Raw genomic sequence first — 21,487 nt, 5'->3', positions numbered from 1 at the left:
AAAGGAGATGCATGAGTGCTGCTTCATTATTCATGAGGAGCTGAGCTGACCCTCTGACCTCTCCTAATGGCAGGGAGAAATAATTCATAAAGGGTGCAAATGTGAGCAGGGCAGGCCATCTGAGGCTCAGCTGACCATGTACCCCTGGGAGCCCCTCAGCTTGTCACCTTGCAGCTGTATCCTCTCTGCAACCCACATAGATCGTGAGCCCTCAGGGAACTGGCAGCAGTGGGAAAGCCATGTGGAATTTCTGGCATCACGTTAAGTGTGAAAGACCACTCATTATACAGTGTGGCTGACACAGGCCCCATGCCCACCCAAGGACAAACCGAATGGGTATGAACTCTACTACAGGCCAGGTGCCATGATACAGAAGTGAATGACACCCAGTCTCCACCCTAAAAGACTTGAAGCTCAGGGGAGTAGCAATACACACAAACGACAAAGGCCACACCTTCCATGATAAATGTATGGAAGAGTCCTGTAGGTACAGAGGAAAAGAGGGAATGAATTTGGTTGAGGGAAGTTGTCCTGGAGCCATGGAAAGCTACAGAGGGGAAGTGACTGCTTCAGATGGCTGCAAAGGGTCAGCAGGAATTTCCCATCCAGGGTCGTGTCTGGGTGTTGTGCTGTGGGCAGGACGAGAGGGGAAGAGGGTGAGCAGGAAGGAGACAGGCCAGGCACAGGTATCAGTCTGGGTGAGGGGTGAGCCTGAGCCTGCCAGTGTGGGGTGCACATCTAGGCAGCCTGGACAATAACTGAATAGGGGAGGCTGGAAAGTCAGTCTGTGGCAAACTCTGAATGACTGCAGGCTAAGCTAAGGAACTTGAATTTTATCCCAAGGCAATGCAGAGTCTCCAGAAGCATTTGTGGAAAGATCAGCCCGATTACATATGGATTCCAGAGGAAATCCCAGAAGCAGGGAGTTAGGAATCAGTTGATGGTGAGCTGATAAGGGCTCAGAGAAGCCTGAACCAAGGCAGGGGACATGCCATGGAAAGAGGGACCCCATGGGTGGGGCTGGGACTGCTGGACTTGCCCAACATCCATCCATGTGCTTCTTCACATGTCCTAGCCCCTTCCAGTTAATTCAGGGCTGAGTGTCCAGTTCTAGTGAGTGAACCGAGAGGGGAGGTGATGAGTACTGTCTCTAGGCTGAGGCAGTTAAGTACACAGGGGCTTCCTCTCTAGACCCCTCTTCCTGCTGGAGGCCATGTGCTGTAGACGACACAGCTACATGAGGAAGCAGGGCTGGACACCACGGGCATGCCATTCAGGAGGGCCGCCTGACCCACTGCACAAATGCATGATAAATGCTACCTGGGTTAAACCACACCAGCATCAGGAACTATTTGTAACAGTGGATGAGCTACTTCATCCTGACTAATGGCATGAGAGAAATGCTTCAGAACTAGAGCTGACACTTCCTTGGATGGCAGAGGTGACAGGGAGAGCAGAGTTTGGAGGACAGATCGTCTTAGCTTTGGGAATTTGGAGAAGATGGAATAAAGAGGAGGAAGTAGGTGCGAGGACAAAGGAGAATAGTTATTCTCTCCTGACATGGATTGATATGGAGTACCTCTCCAGGGGAAGCTGTCAGGCAGCAGAAGGAAAGACTCTAGAGTCAAGTAAGGTCTGGGGAAGCAGAGTTTAGAGAGTTTGGGGGTTAGCTGTTGGCTGGATGAGAGCCCCTGGGTATGTATGTGGGACACAAAGGAAAGACCAGAGGAGCACTGATGTTCATGTAGGAGTTGGAGGAAGAGGGTCCAAGGGCAAGAAAAGTGCTCAGAATTTCGAGTAGGGTCCCAGAAGTAAAGGGAAGAGAAGCTCAGGAAGGGAATCTTGCTCACAGCATCCAGAGCTGCTGGATGCCAGCTGGGGATGTGAAGCAGGGACACAGAGCTGCTGGTGGCCTTGGCTGGATGGATGTGGGCAGCAGGGGTGGAGGTAGAGGTCAGACTACAGAGTCCCGTGCATCCACTGTGAGATGGAAGAAGTGTGTTCCCAGGGGCAGGAAGAATGAGTGGCATTTGGAGGAGACAGCCATGCTTCTTCCCTGGATGGTTTCACCATACTTATTCTACAGGTCAGTCCATGAATCTGAAGCCTAGCAGCCTTGTTTTTTAGGCCATTCTCTTGTTTTGGGTCTGGGGGAAGCATTTATATCAGGTGGCCATTCTTCCGATGCAAGGTCCCATGATAATTTTTGATGGGACATAAGCCTGCATTTCCTGAACTGGAGCCAACCACAGTGGTCTTGGACAATGGAAGGCAGGAAGAAATAAATGCATTATTGGTAATAATAATAACAACAAATAAGAGAAAGCAAGGCCTCTGACAGTCCGTGAGAGAAGACAAGCAGGAGGGAGAAGCCTTCCCCGCCATGGCCACAGCCTGGCTCTGAACCTCCGGGAAGGGCAGCAGGGCTGGGCACAGGCAGCCACCTGGGCACCGTCCTTCCAGTCCCTGTGCCCCCAGCTCTCCAGAACTAACCCCGGGGCCAAGTCGAGACCCTCTGGACTCCCACATGGTGCACAGAAACCTCACGAGAAGGCTGCTGCCCGACAGCATACTTCGCGGTGAGAAAGGCGCACAAATTCCAGAACCTCCCATGTTTCCACCCTCCTGTCAAGCTCCAGACTGGGGGAGGACATGGAACTGGTGCCTTTCAACTTGGGCCAGAGTCAAAAAATTCCTCCTGTTCTGCTTGAGGACTCCCTCCTCTGACCTGGCCTGACCTTACATAACTGCCAGGTTTCTCCTTTTCTTTTCATCACAGCCTTTTCTGCCATTTCAGGGTCAGCATCAAAACAGCCTCAGCCACAAGCCTCTTTTTGTAAAAGGCCAGAGAGTCCACACTGCAGGCTCTGGGCTATTTCTTCCTCTCCTTTTCCTGTCTATCCTCTTTTTTTTTTTTTTTCCTTTTTGAAGAGAACAACCCTTAAAAACATGCAGATTATTCTTAGTGCCAGAGCCATACAGAAGCAGCCCCACCAGGCGCAGTTTGCCAGCTTTGGGCCCAGCGCAGCATCCTGGCTGCACAGCTGACTCACCTGTGGAGTTTTAAAGGGCTCTAGTGGTGACATGGCATCTTTTTTGGCCTTCCCTCCACCAGCACAGGAATATGCATCCCCTGCCTGTTGCTGTAACAGCAGTCTGGGCCCACGTCTTGGCTTTGAAGAGGAGGCAAGCTCCTCAAGCTTCAGGAAAACACTGCCTCTTTGGCTGGGGCATCAGAACGAGGCCCTGAGCAGACCTGAGCCTGCCTGGTCTGGGGGCCCAGCACAGCTCCCAGGCCACAGTGACTATTACACACCATCCCCGCACAGGCCTGGCTGATACAATGTGCCCCTCTTTCCTCTCTGACTCAGGGGTAGGCCCTGGGATTGGAAGGTTTTAAAAGCTTCTTCTGGTGGTACTGCACACACCAGATAGGAATCCAGGCAGCCAGGATCCATAGCTCTGTCCTGCAGCAATGCCCCACGGTGGCCTCCTTTACGTCTCCCGCTGTCCCCCTCAGGAGCATGGCTCCGGCCTTCCCTACTGATGAGCCTTTGGTACTGCACACAGATCCTGTACAGACAGGATCACACTACATTTCTATAGAAAGCCTCCAGACACCACCCTCTGCAGCCCAGTGAAGGGAACTGTTGTGGGGTGACCACTGTCCTGCTGTGCCCAGACGGTCCTGGTTTTAGCACTTAAGTCCTATGTCCTGGGAACCCTGCAGCACCAGGTGCAATGGGACTCAGGGCCCAGGTCTAGGCATGGCCTGTGACACAGCCTGGAGTGTGAGAGAACCACACTCCAGCGGTTGCTGGTGTCTGAGGTGTTGGTTCTTCTCACTGCACACAGTGGGCTAGGAAGCTCTCAAGTTCCCAGACCCAGGCTGCATCCCAGACCAGCCACCTCAATGCTGAGGGGTCAGGGCTGTGCTGGGGACATGTTCAGACCTCCAGGTGACAGTGACTGAAACTTCCTGCACCAGATTCTAGGAGGGATGCTTGGGTTTCCCTGGTGGGTGCATGACACAAGGGACCAGACCCTGCCTGGCCTGGTTGTCACTGGGGACAGACCCCTAAGAGGCTGACAGTCAGAGGGGACACAGGCTCATGGGGATGCTAATTGAGCCCAGGCTTCCTTGACAGGAGGTGTGGCTGCAGGCAGTCCGGCACTATCCACCCCTTCATCTACCTGTGGCCTCTGGGCACCTCTGGGGTACAGCACAGTGCACAGCACAGGAAGAATTTCAGAGCAGAGCAATTGGCCAAAATACATGCGGCGGGGAGACCTGGGGGCCCTATCTGATGTCTTGGGGCTGGTGATTCGTTTCCCGATTCCCTGAGCAGCAGGGAGAACCACCAGAGCCAACAACATGCCCACTGAGAAGAGGTGAGCCGGTGCCCTCATTTCACCCTCTCAGCACCTGCACAGTTGCTTCATTTAATAGATAAGAAAACTGAGGCTCTGGGAGAAGAGACGGGACAGTTTTTCTAGGGTCTACAGGTACCAAGACAGTGTTGAACCCGGCTCTTAATGGCAGCTCTCTAGGCTCAGAGAGGTTCAGCAACTCTCCTAGGTGCACAGATAGTGAGCAGGGGAGCCTGCCCCTCCCCCGGAGATGCTGCCCTAGATTGCATGACGCCAGATCCCAGGTTGAAGGTAAAAGGGGAGGAGAGAAGTGGGAAGGCTTTAGAGAAAATAATTCAGCCTTACTGGCTCTCCTGATGGTGGGATGTACCACGAAGGGTATACAAGGGAGGTGAGGTCAGCGCAGGGGAGGAGGTGAGGATGGATCAGTGCTGCCAGGGCCCGTGGGAGTGAGCCACAGACCACACACTCCCTGGACACCACTCCACGGACAGCTGTGCAGCCTGCACTCTGCTGGGACTCTGTGGCTTCAGGCTTAACGGTGCTCACTGCATTTGGTCTCAGAAGCAGGGAAACAGCTACTGTAGTTTAGAGCCATTTCTATAGAAACCACAGCCTCCACACTTCCATTTCCACTTTAAAAAGGAACACAAAAAGGAAAGAGAAGATTCAGTCATGTTGGCAAGCCCCAACTCAGCTACTGAGGGGCTCTCTTGTCCATGCATCTCACCTCCTCAGAGCATATCACTCATACTGGGGTGTGTGTGTGTGTGTGTGTGTGTGTGTGTGTGTGTTTGTGTATGTGTGTCTGTGTGTGTTTGCATTCGGTTCATCTTTTTCCACAGGTTTAGAATCAAGTCAATTAAACAAAGAGCAGCACAGTCATCTCACATTGCGTGGCCCCTTTTGAGTTACTTCCGCACAAGGTGTGTGTCAGCATCGGAGCCTGTCTTGCAGATGCACTCAGCTGGAGCTGCTGACTCAAGGCCACACACACCAGCCTGGCTGGAAGCAGGGACACAGGCCCAGCCTCCCCTTGTCCATCCAGCTGGCTGCTCTTCCAGGGCACACAGGCCTGATGCTACAAACTTTCTACACAACACTGTGCAATGTTCGACCAGGGTTTAATAACTGCCAGTGACAACAGCTGCTCTTGTTCTCCAGAAGAAAATTCTCTGGAACCCATGACCTAAAGTCATAAAACCTCTGCTCTTGCAGCCCAAGAAGCCCTGGATGTGCAGGTGAGGGGTGCAAACACATGGGCAGAACTGGCCAGGGTTCTTGATGACCAGCCTTTGTTCCTCTCACAGGGGCTAGAGTTCATCTTGTCAGTGAAGACAGTCTGTGCCATAACCTGGATGGCATACTGAGTCTGAGGGGCCTGAGGGGGCTGGGGGCCAACGGAACACCTGCTGGGGCCAGCAGTGCTCCAGGCCCATGGGCACCAAGGAGTCCAGGTGCTCCTGCTCTGCCAGCCTGGAGTCCGTCCCCTCATGCCAGCCTGGCACATGGAGGCCTCTGTTTGTGGATGGAGGAATACCCGCAACAATGCTGGATTACTCTAGATGCATGATCACAAAGCCCAGGTCTGCTCCCCAAGCACGAAACTCTGGGACTGGGTCCCCCTCCCAGAGTATGCCTGGCATGGTGGGGGAGAGGTGCCGTGTGGCACTGTGGCCACCTGCAGGACCTGTGCCTGACACACCACAGCAGCCCAGGTGGCCCTCAGGTGGGCCAGGGATGGACGTCCTGGTGTGACACACAGGCCAGCAACGCCATACCGAGCCAGGAAGGCACCGGGGCCAGCGGCAAAGTGGGGGGTGGGTCTCTGGGTGCAGCTGACCCAGGAAAGCATGCTGGTGCCTGGAAGTCACAGTATGTGGTAGCTCACCCTTAACCCATAGCTGCTCTAGTGCCACCCTTTACGTGTCCCAATAGTTAAGTTAATTTGGGATGGGAGATAGGTGGAAACTGCTTTGCTTGACCTCCTACCCTTTCCAGTGATTCTCATGAAAGTCTAAAGCCTGGCCATGATTTTCCCTTCAAGTGTAACTGTTGGAAAAATGAGACCCAGGGTCCCAGTCCCGTCTAGCAATAAGCGAATTTGATACATAATTCCTTGTGGAACAATGTAAAGCACAAGTTTAAAAAAGATCTGTTCCCTTCTTGCCCCGGGCCTGTCTATAGTAGATCCAGACTGCAGAGTCCAGAAACTTTCCCTCTGTTCTTGTTAACTCACAAGCTGTGGACAGGAGGGCTGAGAGTGGGTGAGGATGAGGGAGAGGCAGAGAGAACACCAGACCCTGCACCCAGGCATGCAGAGCCCATGTTGTGGGGCAGGAGGAAGGTGCCAGAGAGCTCTGCTAACGTCCATTCAGAACCTCCAGGGAATACTGGAGAAGCCTGGGCCTTGGACTTCTTGCCCACGAATTACAGGATGTAGCAACCAGGATGTAGGGACTAGTACGTAGGGTCTGAGACAAGCACTGGCCTGACGGACTGAGAATAAGTCCCTCCCCTTGCCTTCATCCTACTAGTGGAATGGGACCAGGGCCAAATCTAGAAACAGAAGGTATCTTTGAAAGTAAGAAGAAGAATGTAACCAAACAATATGGTTAATTCTGATTCTGAGCTCCATTGAAAGAAAACTAGGTTAGCAAGTCTTACAAAGATGCCAAAAGACACTAGCACTGAAAACAAATGGAACCCAGACTTTCTGCAAGACGCAATCATATGGCACTGAATGTGCACTGACAAAGGACAACTTTGAGTGATGGGCCAATGTTAATCAAAGGCTATGCCACGGGCCATTGAGAAGCACCTTACACACCTTCTAGATCATCTTCTGAACACTGAGTACCACTCATGTGTTTATCAAGGCTTAGGAGGTCCCTGAGGCCAGGCAGGGAGAAGGAAGCCATGGTGACCCCAAGGGCACTGCTGCCACTGGCTTCCCGAGGCTGGAATGCTGAGCATGCAGCTGAGGATTAAAGTCACCAGACCCTAGGGCTGGACGCCTGGCACCTCCCTGCCCACACGCTGAGGATGTTACCTGGGCAGGAGCACTGCAGGACAGATGAGCCAGGTCCCCAATTCTGGCCGCAGCCCGGGGATCACTGGAGCTGATCAAGACTGGAGCGCTAATTTCCATGGAGTGCCTGTGACTGGTAGCCTGGGAGGACTTGTGTGTCACGCTGAGCGCGGTGAAGGAGTGGCGCTTCTTGGCATTCTTCTTGCTGTCCACACGCCGCTGAAAGGCACTGACTGCCCCTGTGCTGCTTAATGTGGGTCCTGGGGCCACACTGGCTGCTCCGCCAGGGTCGGAGGGCATGGAGGCATGGCAGCCAGACGCGGCAGCTGGGCATGGCTTGTCCATCTCAATGAGCTGCTTGGCTGAGTCATTGAGCTATGTGAGAAAGCGAGAGGAAGGCTTCGTTAAACAGAGGTCACATGCTCGGTCCTGCCCTCCATGCTCACAGCCTGTGTCCCCAGTTCAACCCGACAACACGTTCACAATCACACAGATCTTTCCAACAGGGCATTCCTGTGAATGGTGCCAGGAATAAACACAACAGAGGCTGCAGGTGACGTGTGTAGATTTTATTGAGAAGGTTTCTGGAGGAGCTGTTTTTTTCTGCCCCCATGTAGACTCAACCCTCTCCCAGGCTGCCCATTTCTGGGGTGTGAGATGCAGACTTGCAGAGGGCATAGGACAGAGGGAGAGGAAGAAAGAACACTCAGCCATGCACCCCACACTCGTTATGGAGACAGGCTCCAGCCTGACTTGCACAGTTCTGGCCAGGCTGGCAGAAAAATGCAAGGTATATGATCAGAATGCATTCCCTAACCACTGGTGACTGTGGGTGGTGGGAATGTGTGACCTGCTGAGCAGGAATCACGGATGCTCTTTGCAGTACCAGCCTCCACTCAGGCTGTCAAGACTCAGAGCTGACATGACTCCCAGTGCATGAGGAGGTAATACTGTACTGTTTCCAGCAATTCTTTAAGGCACTGCTCCTTCCCTTTTCTCCTGACCTGTTCCACAAAATAGAAGGGGCTTTTACAGGGAACAGTTTGCCTTTGACAAAAGTTGGATCCTGGGTGGTGGTCATCAGGAATGGTGGGATGGGTTGGAGTCCATGAGCAGCCAGTGCTAACTGGGAGGCAGCCCTCCATGCCAGCTGACACAGGGGTGTGCTGTGGCATCCAAGCCTTGAGGGGCCCTGTGCTCATGGGGGACTGGGGAGTCTCAGGTTAGTCACCCTCTATGAGCCAACTTGACCCCTGACTCCACACTTTGAGCAAGTTTTTCATTCCAGGTGTACAATGGAGCGCTTTCTTCTTGGTCCACACTTGGCCCAAACCAAGTTCGTACTAAAGGGGGAGTGTGGACTGATGGAAAGGATGAAGGATGGGGAGCTGGCTACTGTGTATACAGTGTGGCCAGGAAGAAGGTTGACATGAGAATCAGCTTGGGAGCATCTCCATGAGATGGGTTAAATAAATATCATTATGCTAGGTAATGCCTGCAAAATCCCATTCCTTCTCCCTCATCTTTTCACACATGGCACAAGAAATTGAGCCAATGCTAGCTAGCCCTCTGGGGAACCTACAATCAGGAAGGAACACAAGCCTCTGTTTTTTTGTTTGCTCCTTAGCAAACAGAAACAGCTGCAGGTGTCATAGGCTCAGGCAGGCCTGACACACTGCTTCTGTCAACACGACACGGCTCTGCTGGTGCTAGGGGTAGCAGCCACAGAGACCCCTGCACCAGTGGGCATGGGTCCCTAGTACAACTTCTTGACCATGAGGCAGCAGCATGTGCTTGGATCCTGGCTGTGGTTGAGAGCAGGGAGGGCAGAGCACTGGCTGGCTTTACAAAGCAGGGGCTCCATCCCTGCTTGCTTAGTCCTTTCTTCTCTCCATATATCATATCCAAATTTCTAGTCCATAGACATTAGCTCTGTGTAGTTCCTAGGGGCAAAGACCCTGAGGACGGTCACTGCCCAGCTCTCGTCTGCTTTCTGAATGTGCCCCAAGCACAACTCCCCGGCCTGACGTGAAACAGATGGAAATTGTTAGGAGCCTGTTGTGTTCTTGCAGGTGGACAGGGATGTCCCCAAACCATCCATTTCTTCTTCTTCTTTTTTTTTAAAAATGTTTTTTTATTATTTATTTCTAGGAGAGAGAGAGAGAGAGACAGCATGAGCAGGGGAGGGTCAGAGAGAGAGGGAGGCACAGACTCCGAAACAGGCTCTGAAACAGGCTCCAAAACAGGCAGTCAGCACAGAGCCCGACGCAGGGCTCGAACCCACGAACCGCGAGATCATGACCTAAGCGAAAGTCGGACGCATAACCGACTAAGCCACCCAGGCACCCCCATCCATTTCTTCTTAATGGTCTCAAAGGTGAAAAGGTCCCACCACTCTGAAGAAGCACCAGTCCTCATAAAATTTACTTCATGATCTGGGCCTCGGCCAGGGTTTTTCTGTGCGGCCAGTGAGGCAAGCACAGGCATGTCTGTCCCTGCCAGGCAGGCAAGGAGAGGTCTCTAGTGGCTCATGAGGAGTGGGCAGGGGTGGCGGGAAGGATGCTTTCCTGACAAGCTACCCCGGGCAGGCTGGCACTGATGGTGGTGCAGTGCCCTGGATGTGCTCCTGCACTTGCCCTTACCACTGCAATAAAACTAGAAAAGAGAATTAGAAAAGGAGAAAGGAGGATCAGAAAGAGAAATATGCAATGTCAGGCCATCCAGAAGGCTGAGTGGGCCCCACTACCCCCTGGACTTTGAGATGCTGGCAACAGGGTCCCCACAGTTCTGCCACAATGTAGTGGGGGTGGGCTTCGGGTGCCAGCCATACACAGGAAGTACAGATAACATTCCCACCACAGGCAGAATGTCAGGGGTCAGTGGGGCTGAGCTGACCAACAAGTCTTGGAGACCCAGAGTTTCAGGGTGTCCAGGCAGAGCAAGCCACCCCAGGCGAGGTCCAGTAGGTCTCACATGAGTGCCATGGGGACAGATGTGGCCCTACAGGCCATATCCTATTTAGGGTCTGGGACAGGATGTGGCTTGGTCAGGACTGTCCACCTAGTCTTCCACCAGCAATGGAACATAGGGTGTCTAAATGAGGGGCCACCAAGGGCAGAGATGAGGGACACTGAAAGAGGAAGGGGTACACCAAAGACAAATCTCCCTTCTCCACATTTAGCCCAGCTCTGTTGCCCCGAGGGAGCTCCCAGAGTGTGCATGGCACCCCACATTCCCCCCTGCTTCATGCACTGGCAGGCTCAGCCTCCCTTGCACTGGGGCCACTTCCCAGGCTTAATGGACTTTAGAGGGGAGAGTCCCCTGCCTGAGAGGTCTGAGGAGGAGGCAGAACACAGGGCTCTCCTGGAATATAAACACAGCTGCAAACCAGGTGGGGGACAGAGAAGTTTGAAGGGAAGCCAAAGCAAAGGACCTGGAGTGTGCAGAGTTCATTCAGTGCTGAGGGTAAGGTACAATCCCAAGGTGCCAGTTTAGGGAAGAGGTGAATCAGCAGAGGCCCTGAGGGCAGCTGACACCCTCAGGGAAGAATGAGACTGAGCAGGCTCTTGGTGGCTGCAGAGCGCTCAGATGGGAACAGGGGTGGAGGTGGGGCTAGGAGGAGCAAGGAGGAGGGCAATGGAATCCACAAAGGTGGGAGGTCCTGGCAGGCAGGGAGCAGCAAACTGGAACCAGCTATGGATCTGCAGGTCCCCGGTGCAGGAGCCACATGCATGTCACAGGCTGAGCCTGCAATGTGGGTTCGATCAAGGGGAGGGAGGGCCATGCCACAAAGAGGGGCCATGCTTGCCCCACCTTCAGTGAAGTCTGACTTCAGGACTGGGTTAGGAAACCCCAGCCCTGGGACGGCAGAGGAAAACACCAGGTTCTCCTTCAGCACACACTACTAGGGTTTGCAGCTGGTGGCATCCTGATGAGTTAAAAAAAAAAAAAAAAAGCCAAAAAAAATTTAAGCAGTGAGAGCAGGGGATGCTTCATGTCCATAATGCTGAGTAGATCACACACACAGCAGTGGTGGATGGCCAGCTGCCTACAGTCAGCCCAGGAGCAGGGCTGCAGGCCCATCAGCATTTCCATTACAAATACCTGCCTTTCAGAGGGAGGTTTTGAAAAACTCACTGTAGGCCCCAAAATGTGTGATCTAAATCCAGGATTATTTCCTTTGAAATGTTTCTTCCAACCAGGCTCAGCTGTTTTTGCTCTATTTTATGGCTTTATTCTGCTTCCTCAACAGTGCTAGCTCACAGAACCAACCGGTGGCTGCTGCCTCCCATGGCCCTCTGAGCAGCTGGTCTTCTGGAGCCCGATGTTCTGCATCTCTGCTGCAAGGCCAAGAGGAACACAGAGAAGCAGGAAGCACCAGAGACAAGGACTTTCTATTGCTGGCACTGGAGCACAGTCTCAATCCTTTCTGCCACGTGTCTCCATGTGGCACGTTATTACGTAGACATAACGGCACCAATAATGCTCAAGGCTGGGCTAAAATTACTTTGTTCTTCTCCAGAGCACCTGATCTGGAGTGTCTCACTTAGCTGCCCCGTGACTCAGCTGAGTTTTAGAAACTCCAGGATTTCCGAATACTGACAGAGCAGGAGGGCGCATGTCCAGAACGCACAGAGCAGTGATCTGAGGTGAGGTCTCAACAGCCAGCAGCACTGCAAGGCCTGGCAGTACCCTGCTCTCTGGCGGCCACACAGCTCATCCCAACACTGGCTAGTCCTCAAGATGTCTCCCTAGCAGGCTGCTCATAGCCCACCATGCTGCCGTCCTTCTTGATGAAACTAGGATGTGAGGATAGCATGCCTACATCACTCATGCCCACAGTGGGCACTGAAAAGGAAGGCCGATAAATGTCCATCAAAGATAGGGGTTCTGAGTAAGCTGCAGGAGTGGGGAGGGCTGCTTCTGAGTGGTGAGTTCTCCACATGTCACCAGCAGCCTTAGGGTCCCTGACATCTCTGCAGTAGGCAAAGGACCCACCAATGAAAGACCCTCCCAAGGAAGAGGCAGTTTAGTTTTATCTTCTTTACTGAATCTTTGCTTCTGTGACAAGTGGCTTCTTGTTGGATCCATATATACATGGGATCAACCACTCCTTTACCATCCTCCACTGGGTAGCCTGGCTTACAAGGCTTATCATGGTGGCAGGCAAACAGACTGTGGGCTGGCAGAGGCCATTCTGATTGCTGCAGCTCTGTGACTCGTTCCTGGAAGTGAAGCTCACTGTTGTGGGGAGCTGTCATCATCTCCCCAATAAGCTCCAATTAGTTGTGTCATGGGGTGCTTAGGGCTGCTGCCACCAATGCCATGCCAGTCCTTATGGGCCCATTACCACAGGACACCCTCACCTGCCAGCATCTGCTGGGGATGGCAGCTCTTACATCAAACCCCTTAGGTGGAGCCATGATTTCCCATTTCCTCAGACTCCAAGTGGGGCCAGTGTCTGCTCGCCTGCCCATACCCTCCACAGTGCAAGAAACCAGATGGCTCTGTCCTCCCCTGAGCAGGTGCTGCAGCCCTGCCTCATCGGCCTGAGGGATCCCACCTGGTTAGGACCCACCTGGGGTCCTAGGGGAGGGTATAGGAGGGTGTGAACACTGAAGCTAGCCCCCTCACTCCCCCCACAACCAGAACGCTAGAATACTCTGTGAGTGGCTGTGAAGGGTGGTGTGTGGGGAGAATGAGTGCTTCCTGGGCTTGTGCCCCAGGATGCTCCCCGCTCCACTCCAAGCCCCCCACCCTAAGATGCTCATCTGGAAATCAAAGAGCTCTGCTTCTCCATCTGCATGTGGCAGGTCACCTCATCTATTTCTCCAACCCACAGAGACAGAACACACAGGCATAAACTACGCCATTTTCACCCCCTACACACATACACACAAAATCAGGGATTAACTAATGTACCCAATAACTCCCATTTTGACTGTTTTTGGATGGGAATAGAAGATATTTACAAATTCCATACAAAATGAAAACAAAGTAGTGGCACCAACATGTGTGAGCCTCACTGGGTTTGCTCACATATCCTGAGGATAGTCACTGGCACCTGGAAAGGAGGGCACCCACGGCAGGCCTGCCCCCTCCCACTCTGTAGAAGACCTTCTCCAGGGGCCAGCCCCAAATCCAAACACTCAACCACTATATGCATTTCCTCTTCATGGAGTCCAGTCTTGAGGGTGGGACATACCGGTCAGCCACAGCCACACCACCATCACAGACTGTACATCCTCTTCTGGCTCAGGACCCTCTTTCCAGGATGCTGCCTCACCAACTCTGTCAGCTCAGATGCAATCTTTCCCCATACTACTCTTCCTCCAGCCCAGAAACATCTGCAAATGTAAGAACTGAAGGGTCTCTTCTTTCCATTGTTCAAACGGTTTCATAGGAACGCCTCTTAAATTAGAGTTAGTGGTGGCATTCTAGCTGCACGTGAATTTGGGGACCAAATTAGAGTTAGTGGTGGCATTCTAGCTGCACGTGAATTTGGGGACCAGGTTAAATAAACAAGGCTCTCACCTGCAGGCTTACATGAGCCCTGAGCCCCCTTGGTGAGCCCAAGACTAGCAAAGGACTTTGGCACTTGGTCCAGGAAAGTGCCAGAGATGGGGGCCTGAGCAGAGCATGGTTACCCAGAAATCACCAATTCTAATCAAGAGGACTCTGTACTGAAGGTATTGTGGGAGGAATTTTTTAAAGAACAAGATTGGAAAACCAGACATTCAGGTTGATATTAGATGTAATACAAAAGGAAGGACATGGTGAGGGGTTCCTCTGCAGTTCTCAAGCTAAATAACAGAGAAACCCCTCCATCCTAACCCAGAGGTAGAAGTACAGCCTTAACACATCCGCAGCATTGAGTGAGGGGCTTGTGATGGAGGCCTGAGGGAGGGAAGTGTCTTCCCTTTCTTGGAAATCCAGGAAACCAAACAGGTGATCATGCTGGAAGGCAGCTGTCACACAATTTAAAACAAAGGCAACCAATCAATGCATGTGCATAGCACATACTTTCTGAGCACCTGCTGTGTTCTGAGCTCTGTGTAGGTGCTGGCATACTATGGGAAACAAGAGATGCTGCTTGATAAAGCTTATCCTTCAGTGTGGGGTGAATTACCTAGAGAGCTTTTTAAAGATGCACATTTGGGTTCCATAGATCTGGTATGGCACCCAAGTTTCTACATGTCTACAAACTTGCATGAGATATCACTGTTGATCTCGCCAGACCCTCTTTGACTAGAACACGGACTGCTCTGCAACCTTGGCTTCACAGTGAAGCACTCACTCTCCCCACAAAAGAGCCACATGACCAGAAACAGCAGCTTTTGCTTGGCATTTGCCTTTAATACACTACTCCTACGCCTGGTGGGCTCAGTAGAGCACAAGTCACCATGCCTGCTAGTTGGCCTATTATTCCTGAGAGCTTCACAAACTCAGGAGTGGATGAAGAATGGCTTTTACCTGCCTGCAACTTTTGTCAGGAAAAATCTCAGAAACCTTCCTCTTCACTGAAGTGGGCAGGCAGAGACAGCCAACTGCACTTTGATCTGTGCTTATTTGTAAAACACTCCATTCTTTACGAGGCTAAATCATCAGTAGGGGTGAGTGAGAACAAATGGTTTCCTTTCAGCTCTGGCACCCCTCACCCTCCTCTCCAAAAGCTGTGTCTGGAAAACAATGCCAAAATGAGGGCCCTGGACTACTAACTGAGAACGTCAAAGCAAGAGGCCTGGGGATAACCACCAGTCAAGCACATCTGAGACCCACCTTCATTGCCACAAGGCTTATCTCACCCTTGTATCCACCATCCAAGGTAGACATGGCCATTTTACAGATGAGAAAAATAAGGCTCCAAGTAAAAGTTGAAGTGTCTTGTTTCAAATCACACAGTTAACAAGCAGCAGGATTGCAAATGCTCACACCCTTTCCACCACAGCTCCCTGGATCTACCATCATTCACTTTTTACTGTAGAGTGTGGGGATGCTTTTCTGGTACAGATACATCCTTGGGTTAAAAAACTATTATAGCTATTGAGGTGTATCCATGCACTTGCCCATTAGAGGAGGTTGGGTTCATTTTAGAAATTCAAATCGTTCTTTAAAAACTAGACTTTTTTGGGAGCATGGAAATTAGGTCGGGCAAAAGTCTCACCCTGGGAGGACCCCACCTGCAGTTATCAGGTGCGACCTCACGGGCCTGTTAACACTGCTGAACTTTTTTTATGGGAAACGTTGAACTCTAGACATCTATAATACCATGTGCCAACACTGGACCAACATTCTACCATACACTAAATAATATCTGTTGTACAACTGGTACAGGAGAAGCTTTTTATCTTGAAGGGGGTCCCCACCCTTAGAATTAAACATTTTATGAGGGGTAAGCACTGTGGTGGTGTCCTGGAAGCCATCATCTGCTGCTGGCACTCCTGCATGTGACCCACACATGCACAGGACAGTTGCCTCTTTTCTCTTCTCTCATGTTCCCTTCTCAAGGTGGCTAAGGTAGACAGGAGAGGCTGTAGTTGCCAAAGTGGACTGGTGAACTAAAGCCATTATTCAGGTAACTGAGGCTTAAAACAAGAAATATGCAGCAACTAAGACAAAGGTGTAGACAATAGGCTCATCTTGCATATAAAGACTGAGCACAGGCAAGGATTTTGGAAGACACGATCCTAAGAATCAATGTGAGGGGTGGGGAACAGTGTTCATTCCAACATTCTGTTATCACGAACTCCACAGAAGCCAGGGCACTTCCCATGACGGGTGGACCGCACCATTCTGCCAATCCCTGGGAAAGCTTGCAGGCAGGGGCTGTCTCACATGCCTCCACGGGCTAGCAGCTCAGGGTAAGGGAAGCTGGACTAAGTAAGGACCACCTTGGCGAACTTCCCCACCCCTCGTCCTTTTGCAGACAATAGTGATATCCGCATTGTAACTTTCTGTGGCCACTGTGCTGCCCTGACAGCATCTTCCTGAGGTCAGAGGGGCCCCTGGTCCTCCACAGACCCCTGCAACATGGCGGTGAGCCCAGGCAATGACCTCACTGCCATTACTGCACCCCTGTGGGCCTCTCAAGTTGCCCTGAGACAGAAAGTCAGTGTGTCCCTTTTTGGGGAGCGGGTCCCTCCACTGCACAGAAACTACACACCCCACTCCCTTTCCCTCAGCTTCTGCTCAAAGTTGCCACCCCTCCCTTCTTGGGCACTCACCCCAATTACCACAGGGAATGAGGCTTCCCTTTCTTTGAATTCAGCCTCTTAATAGTGGGTTATGTTCCCTGACTGTGCCAGCAATTACACTCTCGATTTGGTAGCAAAGCCCCCACAAAAAGGAAGATTCCAAAAAGAGTCTGATAAACCAATTAAAGTAAGAAAACAAAACTAAGAACGTGCGAAACTCAGAAAAAGACTCATAAGCAGCCAAGTTATGAAAGCACCTTAGTAGTGTGTGTCCTGTAAGCAAAGAGACCATTTATTAGAAGTTTTGAGATTAGTGCAGGGACTCTGTCATAATTCCTCCTAAGATAAAACTTAAAAGGAAAAAAATGGTTGTTTTTCAGCCAAGGAGAGGAACACAAAGGCACCATTTATTCTCTATTTTCTGCAAGAAGTCCCCAAGGGGACAGCTCTCTGCTGGGTGGTGGCAAGACCTCAGGCTGTCCCCGCAGGGGCACATATGGTCTCCTCAGAGATACACCAGTTCTGGGAGAGCGCCCTGCCTGGAGTGTGCTTGCACATGCATTTCTGACCATTTTAGGCCAGCACCAGAATAAATAACCTCACAGAAGTCACAGATCTTAGGCAGCTGAGTAAAGGAGGAAGAGAGAACCATAAAGAGATGGTACTGGCCCAGAATTCAGAAGGTAGGTGGCAGCTTCACCAACAAAGTGACCCATCCAGGGCCTTGTAACTTTACCTGCAGGAGTAAAGGACACAGCGCCAGTAGATTACATCTATTTTCTAGTCTACCACTATATTATGTACATCATAAAACATACACATAATAGAAACTGAAACTTACAATGCAAAAAATTTAAATAATAAATTTGAAAAAAGTTCTAATATTTCCTTTCCTTACAGAGGTTTTGAGTCCCACTTTGAAGATCTCTAGCGTAGAGTAGTGGTTTTCAAACTATCAATTTAGTGGGCCCTGACCAGTGTTTCTTAAAAGATGAACCAGATGAAAAGAGAAAATACCAGAACACACACATCACATGTGCTAAGGGTAAAAGTAGTTCCAGAACACATTGGTTTAATTTCAACATACACACCACTGTATACCTCAGGTCAGGATGTAAAATGCATTTCTTATCATGTGTCACATTCTAAAAACGTTGAAAGCCATTGACATCAAGGGAAACAGAGAGATATTTCCGCGTCAAGAAATTAAAGTCCTCTTTCCCCATCTGCACGGGCTGAAGGTGTAGTGTGGCACCCCGGCCTGCCACGTGGTGCTCTCAATGGACATCCGGAGAACCCTTCTGGGGGCACCCAGGCACCACGGGCTCCCTGCAGAGGACATGGGCTTGGAAACACCACTTGCCTCTGAATCCACCCAGCCCTTTCTGCTCCTCTCTGGCAACATGCATCCTTGAACATACACACCAACTGTACTCAGGTTTATGGCCACAAGGGAGGCACTGATGGCCTTATGTGTCCTCACAGACCTTGGGGGCCTGTGCATCCAAAGTGGGGTCCTGCCCTACATGGTGCATCTCTGGGACTGGAAACCAACTCCCAAGAGTGAAGAACAGAATCTTATGTGGCCAAGAGACTCAGGGTGCTGCCTGTGGCAAGCTCCAGTGTGGCAAGGGATTGAGAAGTGCCCGGTCGTGGTTAGTGGAAAGCTGGCCAGGCCATCACTGAATTGTTCTGCTGCAGCCTTGACATGCTGCCTGCTACTTCTTCACCACTTAATTTTGAACAGCCTTCAACCATTTACAGGGCCTCCAGACAGCATGCATCTCCTCTTCCACCTTCCCTCTTTTTCTGTCTCCATCTCTGCCTCTGTCTCTGTCTCTCTGTCTCTCTGTCTCTCTCTCTCTCGAGATCTCAGGGCAATCTGTGTAATAAGACCATCAAGATCTGAGAGCTGATACAGAGTTTTGAAATTTAGAATCTACTTCTTTCTCTTGTAAACAATCATCTCACTTAACAGACTGTTAGTGAGCTTTGTGCCAGGCACACAATAGGTGTTCAACAAATACCTAGTCAATGAAAGGATATAGCTAACATGAGCACTTGTATGCAATAATGTCTACTTATTGAGTAGGATCTAAATACTGTGTTCCATACTTTCACCTGTGCCCTTATCAACCCCTTTGGGCAGCTGAAACTCACACCCCACTTTGCACACACCCACTCAGCAGCTAAAAGAAGGGGGAGTGTTGGAGCTGGCATACCAAACATTCTCGTGAGCCTGGGGTCTAAGCTTCCAGTTAGAGTCCACTTGGTTCACATCAGTCACCCACCAGCTGTCACACGTGAGCTGCACACAGCAACATGTGGCCGGGGAAGCTTTTTCATGGAAAGTACGTTCTTTAGGGATACATCTCACAGTTGCAAAAGGGGTGCGAGAATATTTGGAATTCATAAACACAAACTGAATGAAAGATCAATTAGAGAAAGATTGGGCTAAGTGAAGAAGGAACTTAATTTCAGTAGTTACAAACAGCGGCCAAAATGACATGAGTATTTTAAGGTAGGGGAGAGGCACAGGCAGGAATAAGAACATGTGTGTGTGTATGTATGTGCTGTGTGCAAAGGGCCTCAAGTCAGTGCTCATGTCATGGGGATTTCAGGCCAAACAGGAGTAAGAATGTGACCTGAAGTCTCTGTTGACAGGGTACAGATGGCTCTGCAGAGTTCTTACAGAAGTTCTGAGGAAGATCTGGGCAGGGCTGTTTGGGACTCCTGGGTCAGGAGGCAGTGGGGACATGACCAGATGGACTCGCTGGGGGAGGAGAGACACCCAAGCCCCTGGGTTTGGTGCTACAGAAGTAGGGGATCTGATTACTGAGCGCACATGTATTAGACACCTGCTGCATGCCAGGGATTTTGCTTGGCATCAGTGAAGAAGAAAACAGACAAAACCCCTGTCTTCATGGAGACCCAGCCATAAGTAATTAAATATACAGGTTTATTTAGTATATCGGATGGTGAGGAGTATATGGAGAAAAAAATAGGAGAGAAGGAATGCTGGATAAGGAGGATCAGAAAGGCCTCCCTGACACAACACCTGAAGGAAGAGAGCAATGCTGACAGTGAGGGGAAATGTGATGGGCATGGGAACCACAGGTGCAAAGGCCCTGGGGTGGGAGCAGGGCTGGAGTGTCTCAGGAGGAAGGCAGAAGCCAGGATGACTAGAGCAGACCTGTGGGCAGAAATGAGGTCAGGGGTGACAAGGATCAGTGGGGCAGTCCTGGCTCTCCTCTGAGTGAGGTGGGAGGTCTGCAGCAGCAAAGGCACATGTGACATGCATGCAGCAGGATCCCCTGACCCCTGGGCTGACAGTAGGGCCCACGGGCTCTGAAGCTACTGCAACAATGTCAATGGAAAATTCTCACAATTTAATGAAAAAAAGTAAGATGGAAACTCTGATGTAGCATAATCCCAAATTTATTCACAATATATGTAAATTTATACATAGAAAAGAATAAAGGAAATAAAACAATATGCTAACAACATTTCATTTTTTCCTACATGCCTATTTATATTTACTGGTAGGATTATAGGGGAGCTTAATTTCCTTGCTTATATTTTTCTGACTTTCCCTGTTTTGAACAATAGCCTTGTATTCGTTTTACAATCACAAAGTGATTAAAAACAAAAGAGAAGATTAGGTTGGGTTATTGACAGACCTACGGTGAGATTTCAGGAGTTGTGGCACTAACATACTGTTTCATTTTGTAAAAAACGTGTGAGATACCATACAAGACTTTGGTGTTGTTTAGTTTAGTGAGATGAAGTATGTCTTAGGAGCAGGACGTTTCAGGGAAGGTCTAGCAAAAGTCCCCTCCTCCTTGGTGGCTTGGCCTCCAGCCCAGTGGAATGGTGTCTTGGGTATGGAAGCACTGGCTTGGCTGTCACATCCAGAGCCCGAGGGAGCTTTTCCTGGCATAGTGCTCTGGTGGAAGGCTGCCAAGAGGGCATCAGAGGCTCAAAATGGAAGGAAGATGGAAACCTAGAGAGGTTAAGCAGAGGACAGAGCCGAGGCCAGCAAACCAGCCCCACAGGCCAAGTGCAGCTTCTGCTTGTTACTGTATGTAGTTTGGGGACACAGCCACACCAGCTTACCTGTTGTTTCTGACTGCTTCTGCCTTACAAATCAGAGTTGCGAAAAAAATGTGCCAAACCCTGCACTGGTATGGCGCACTTGCTGGGCCTCTGCGCCTGTCTCCTCCCTACCTGACTGCTGAGGGCAGGTCTGACACAGCGTTGAACTTTTAACAGACATAAAAGTTGAAGGATGAAACCGCATTATCCAGTTCCAGCAACCACCACCATTCTGCTGTTCCCGTTTCTTGTGCTGCCTGCCACCCCACCCCCCATAATGATTTTCTGGAGTATTTTAAAGCAAACTGCAGAAACCATGTAATTTCATCTGTGACTGCTCAGTGTGTGTCTCTGGCAGATGGAGCTATCCAGTGTCACTGGTCCATCTCCAGGGACCAGGGGGAGGGACTCTGTTCCAAAGCTGTAGGTCCCCCCGGTGGGGGGCATGGTGGTGGTGGCAGCCATTCTAGGCAGGGCTGTTGGTTTTCCAGTCTCCACTCTGGTGGGTGGAGGTCTCAAGGTCTAGATCAGAGAGTGAAGAAGTAGCAGGTTCCCTTACTTCCAGATCTGATCCATACTCTTCCACTGAGATTTAACTGTAATGAAGTTAACCTTTGAACTTCCATCACTCAGACACTCATCTTTTTCTCAGCTGGATCCAAGAACAGGATGCGAAACTTACTATGACAGAAAAACCCCAATGATAACCCCACAAATTCTCCCCCAAATTTATGTATTTAAGAACATGTTAACATATGAACTGTGTTGCCAATTCAGCAGTGAGAAACTGCAAACA

General features: G+C 50.7%; 1 protein-coding gene across 1 annotated transcript in view; it reads right to left on the bottom strand.

Annotated features, from left to right (window-relative positions):
- The window catches only part of SH3RF3 (SH3 domain containing ring finger 3), a gene marked incomplete at its 3' end in the record, with an annotated part of 310,591 nt that overhangs the window by 38,081 nt on the left and 251,023 nt on the right, over nt 1–21,487 (bottom strand). The window contains exon 4 of the mRNA XM_039223149.1: nt 7,424–7,777. Within this exon, the coding sequence (XP_039079080.1) occupies nt 7,424–7,777 (354 nt within the window). The remainder of the gene's footprint in view (nt 1–7,423; nt 7,778–21,487) is intronic.

This window comes from Hyaena hyaena, unplaced genomic scaffold (genome assembly GCF_003009895.1).
Source record: "Hyaena hyaena isolate Hyena2069 unplaced genomic scaffold, ASM300989v1 scaffold_1281, whole genome shotgun sequence".
Classification (NCBI taxonomy): Eukaryota; Metazoa; Chordata; class Mammalia; order Carnivora; family Hyaenidae; genus Hyaena; species Hyaena hyaena.
This window is presented reverse-complemented; position numbering and strand designations above follow the sequence as displayed.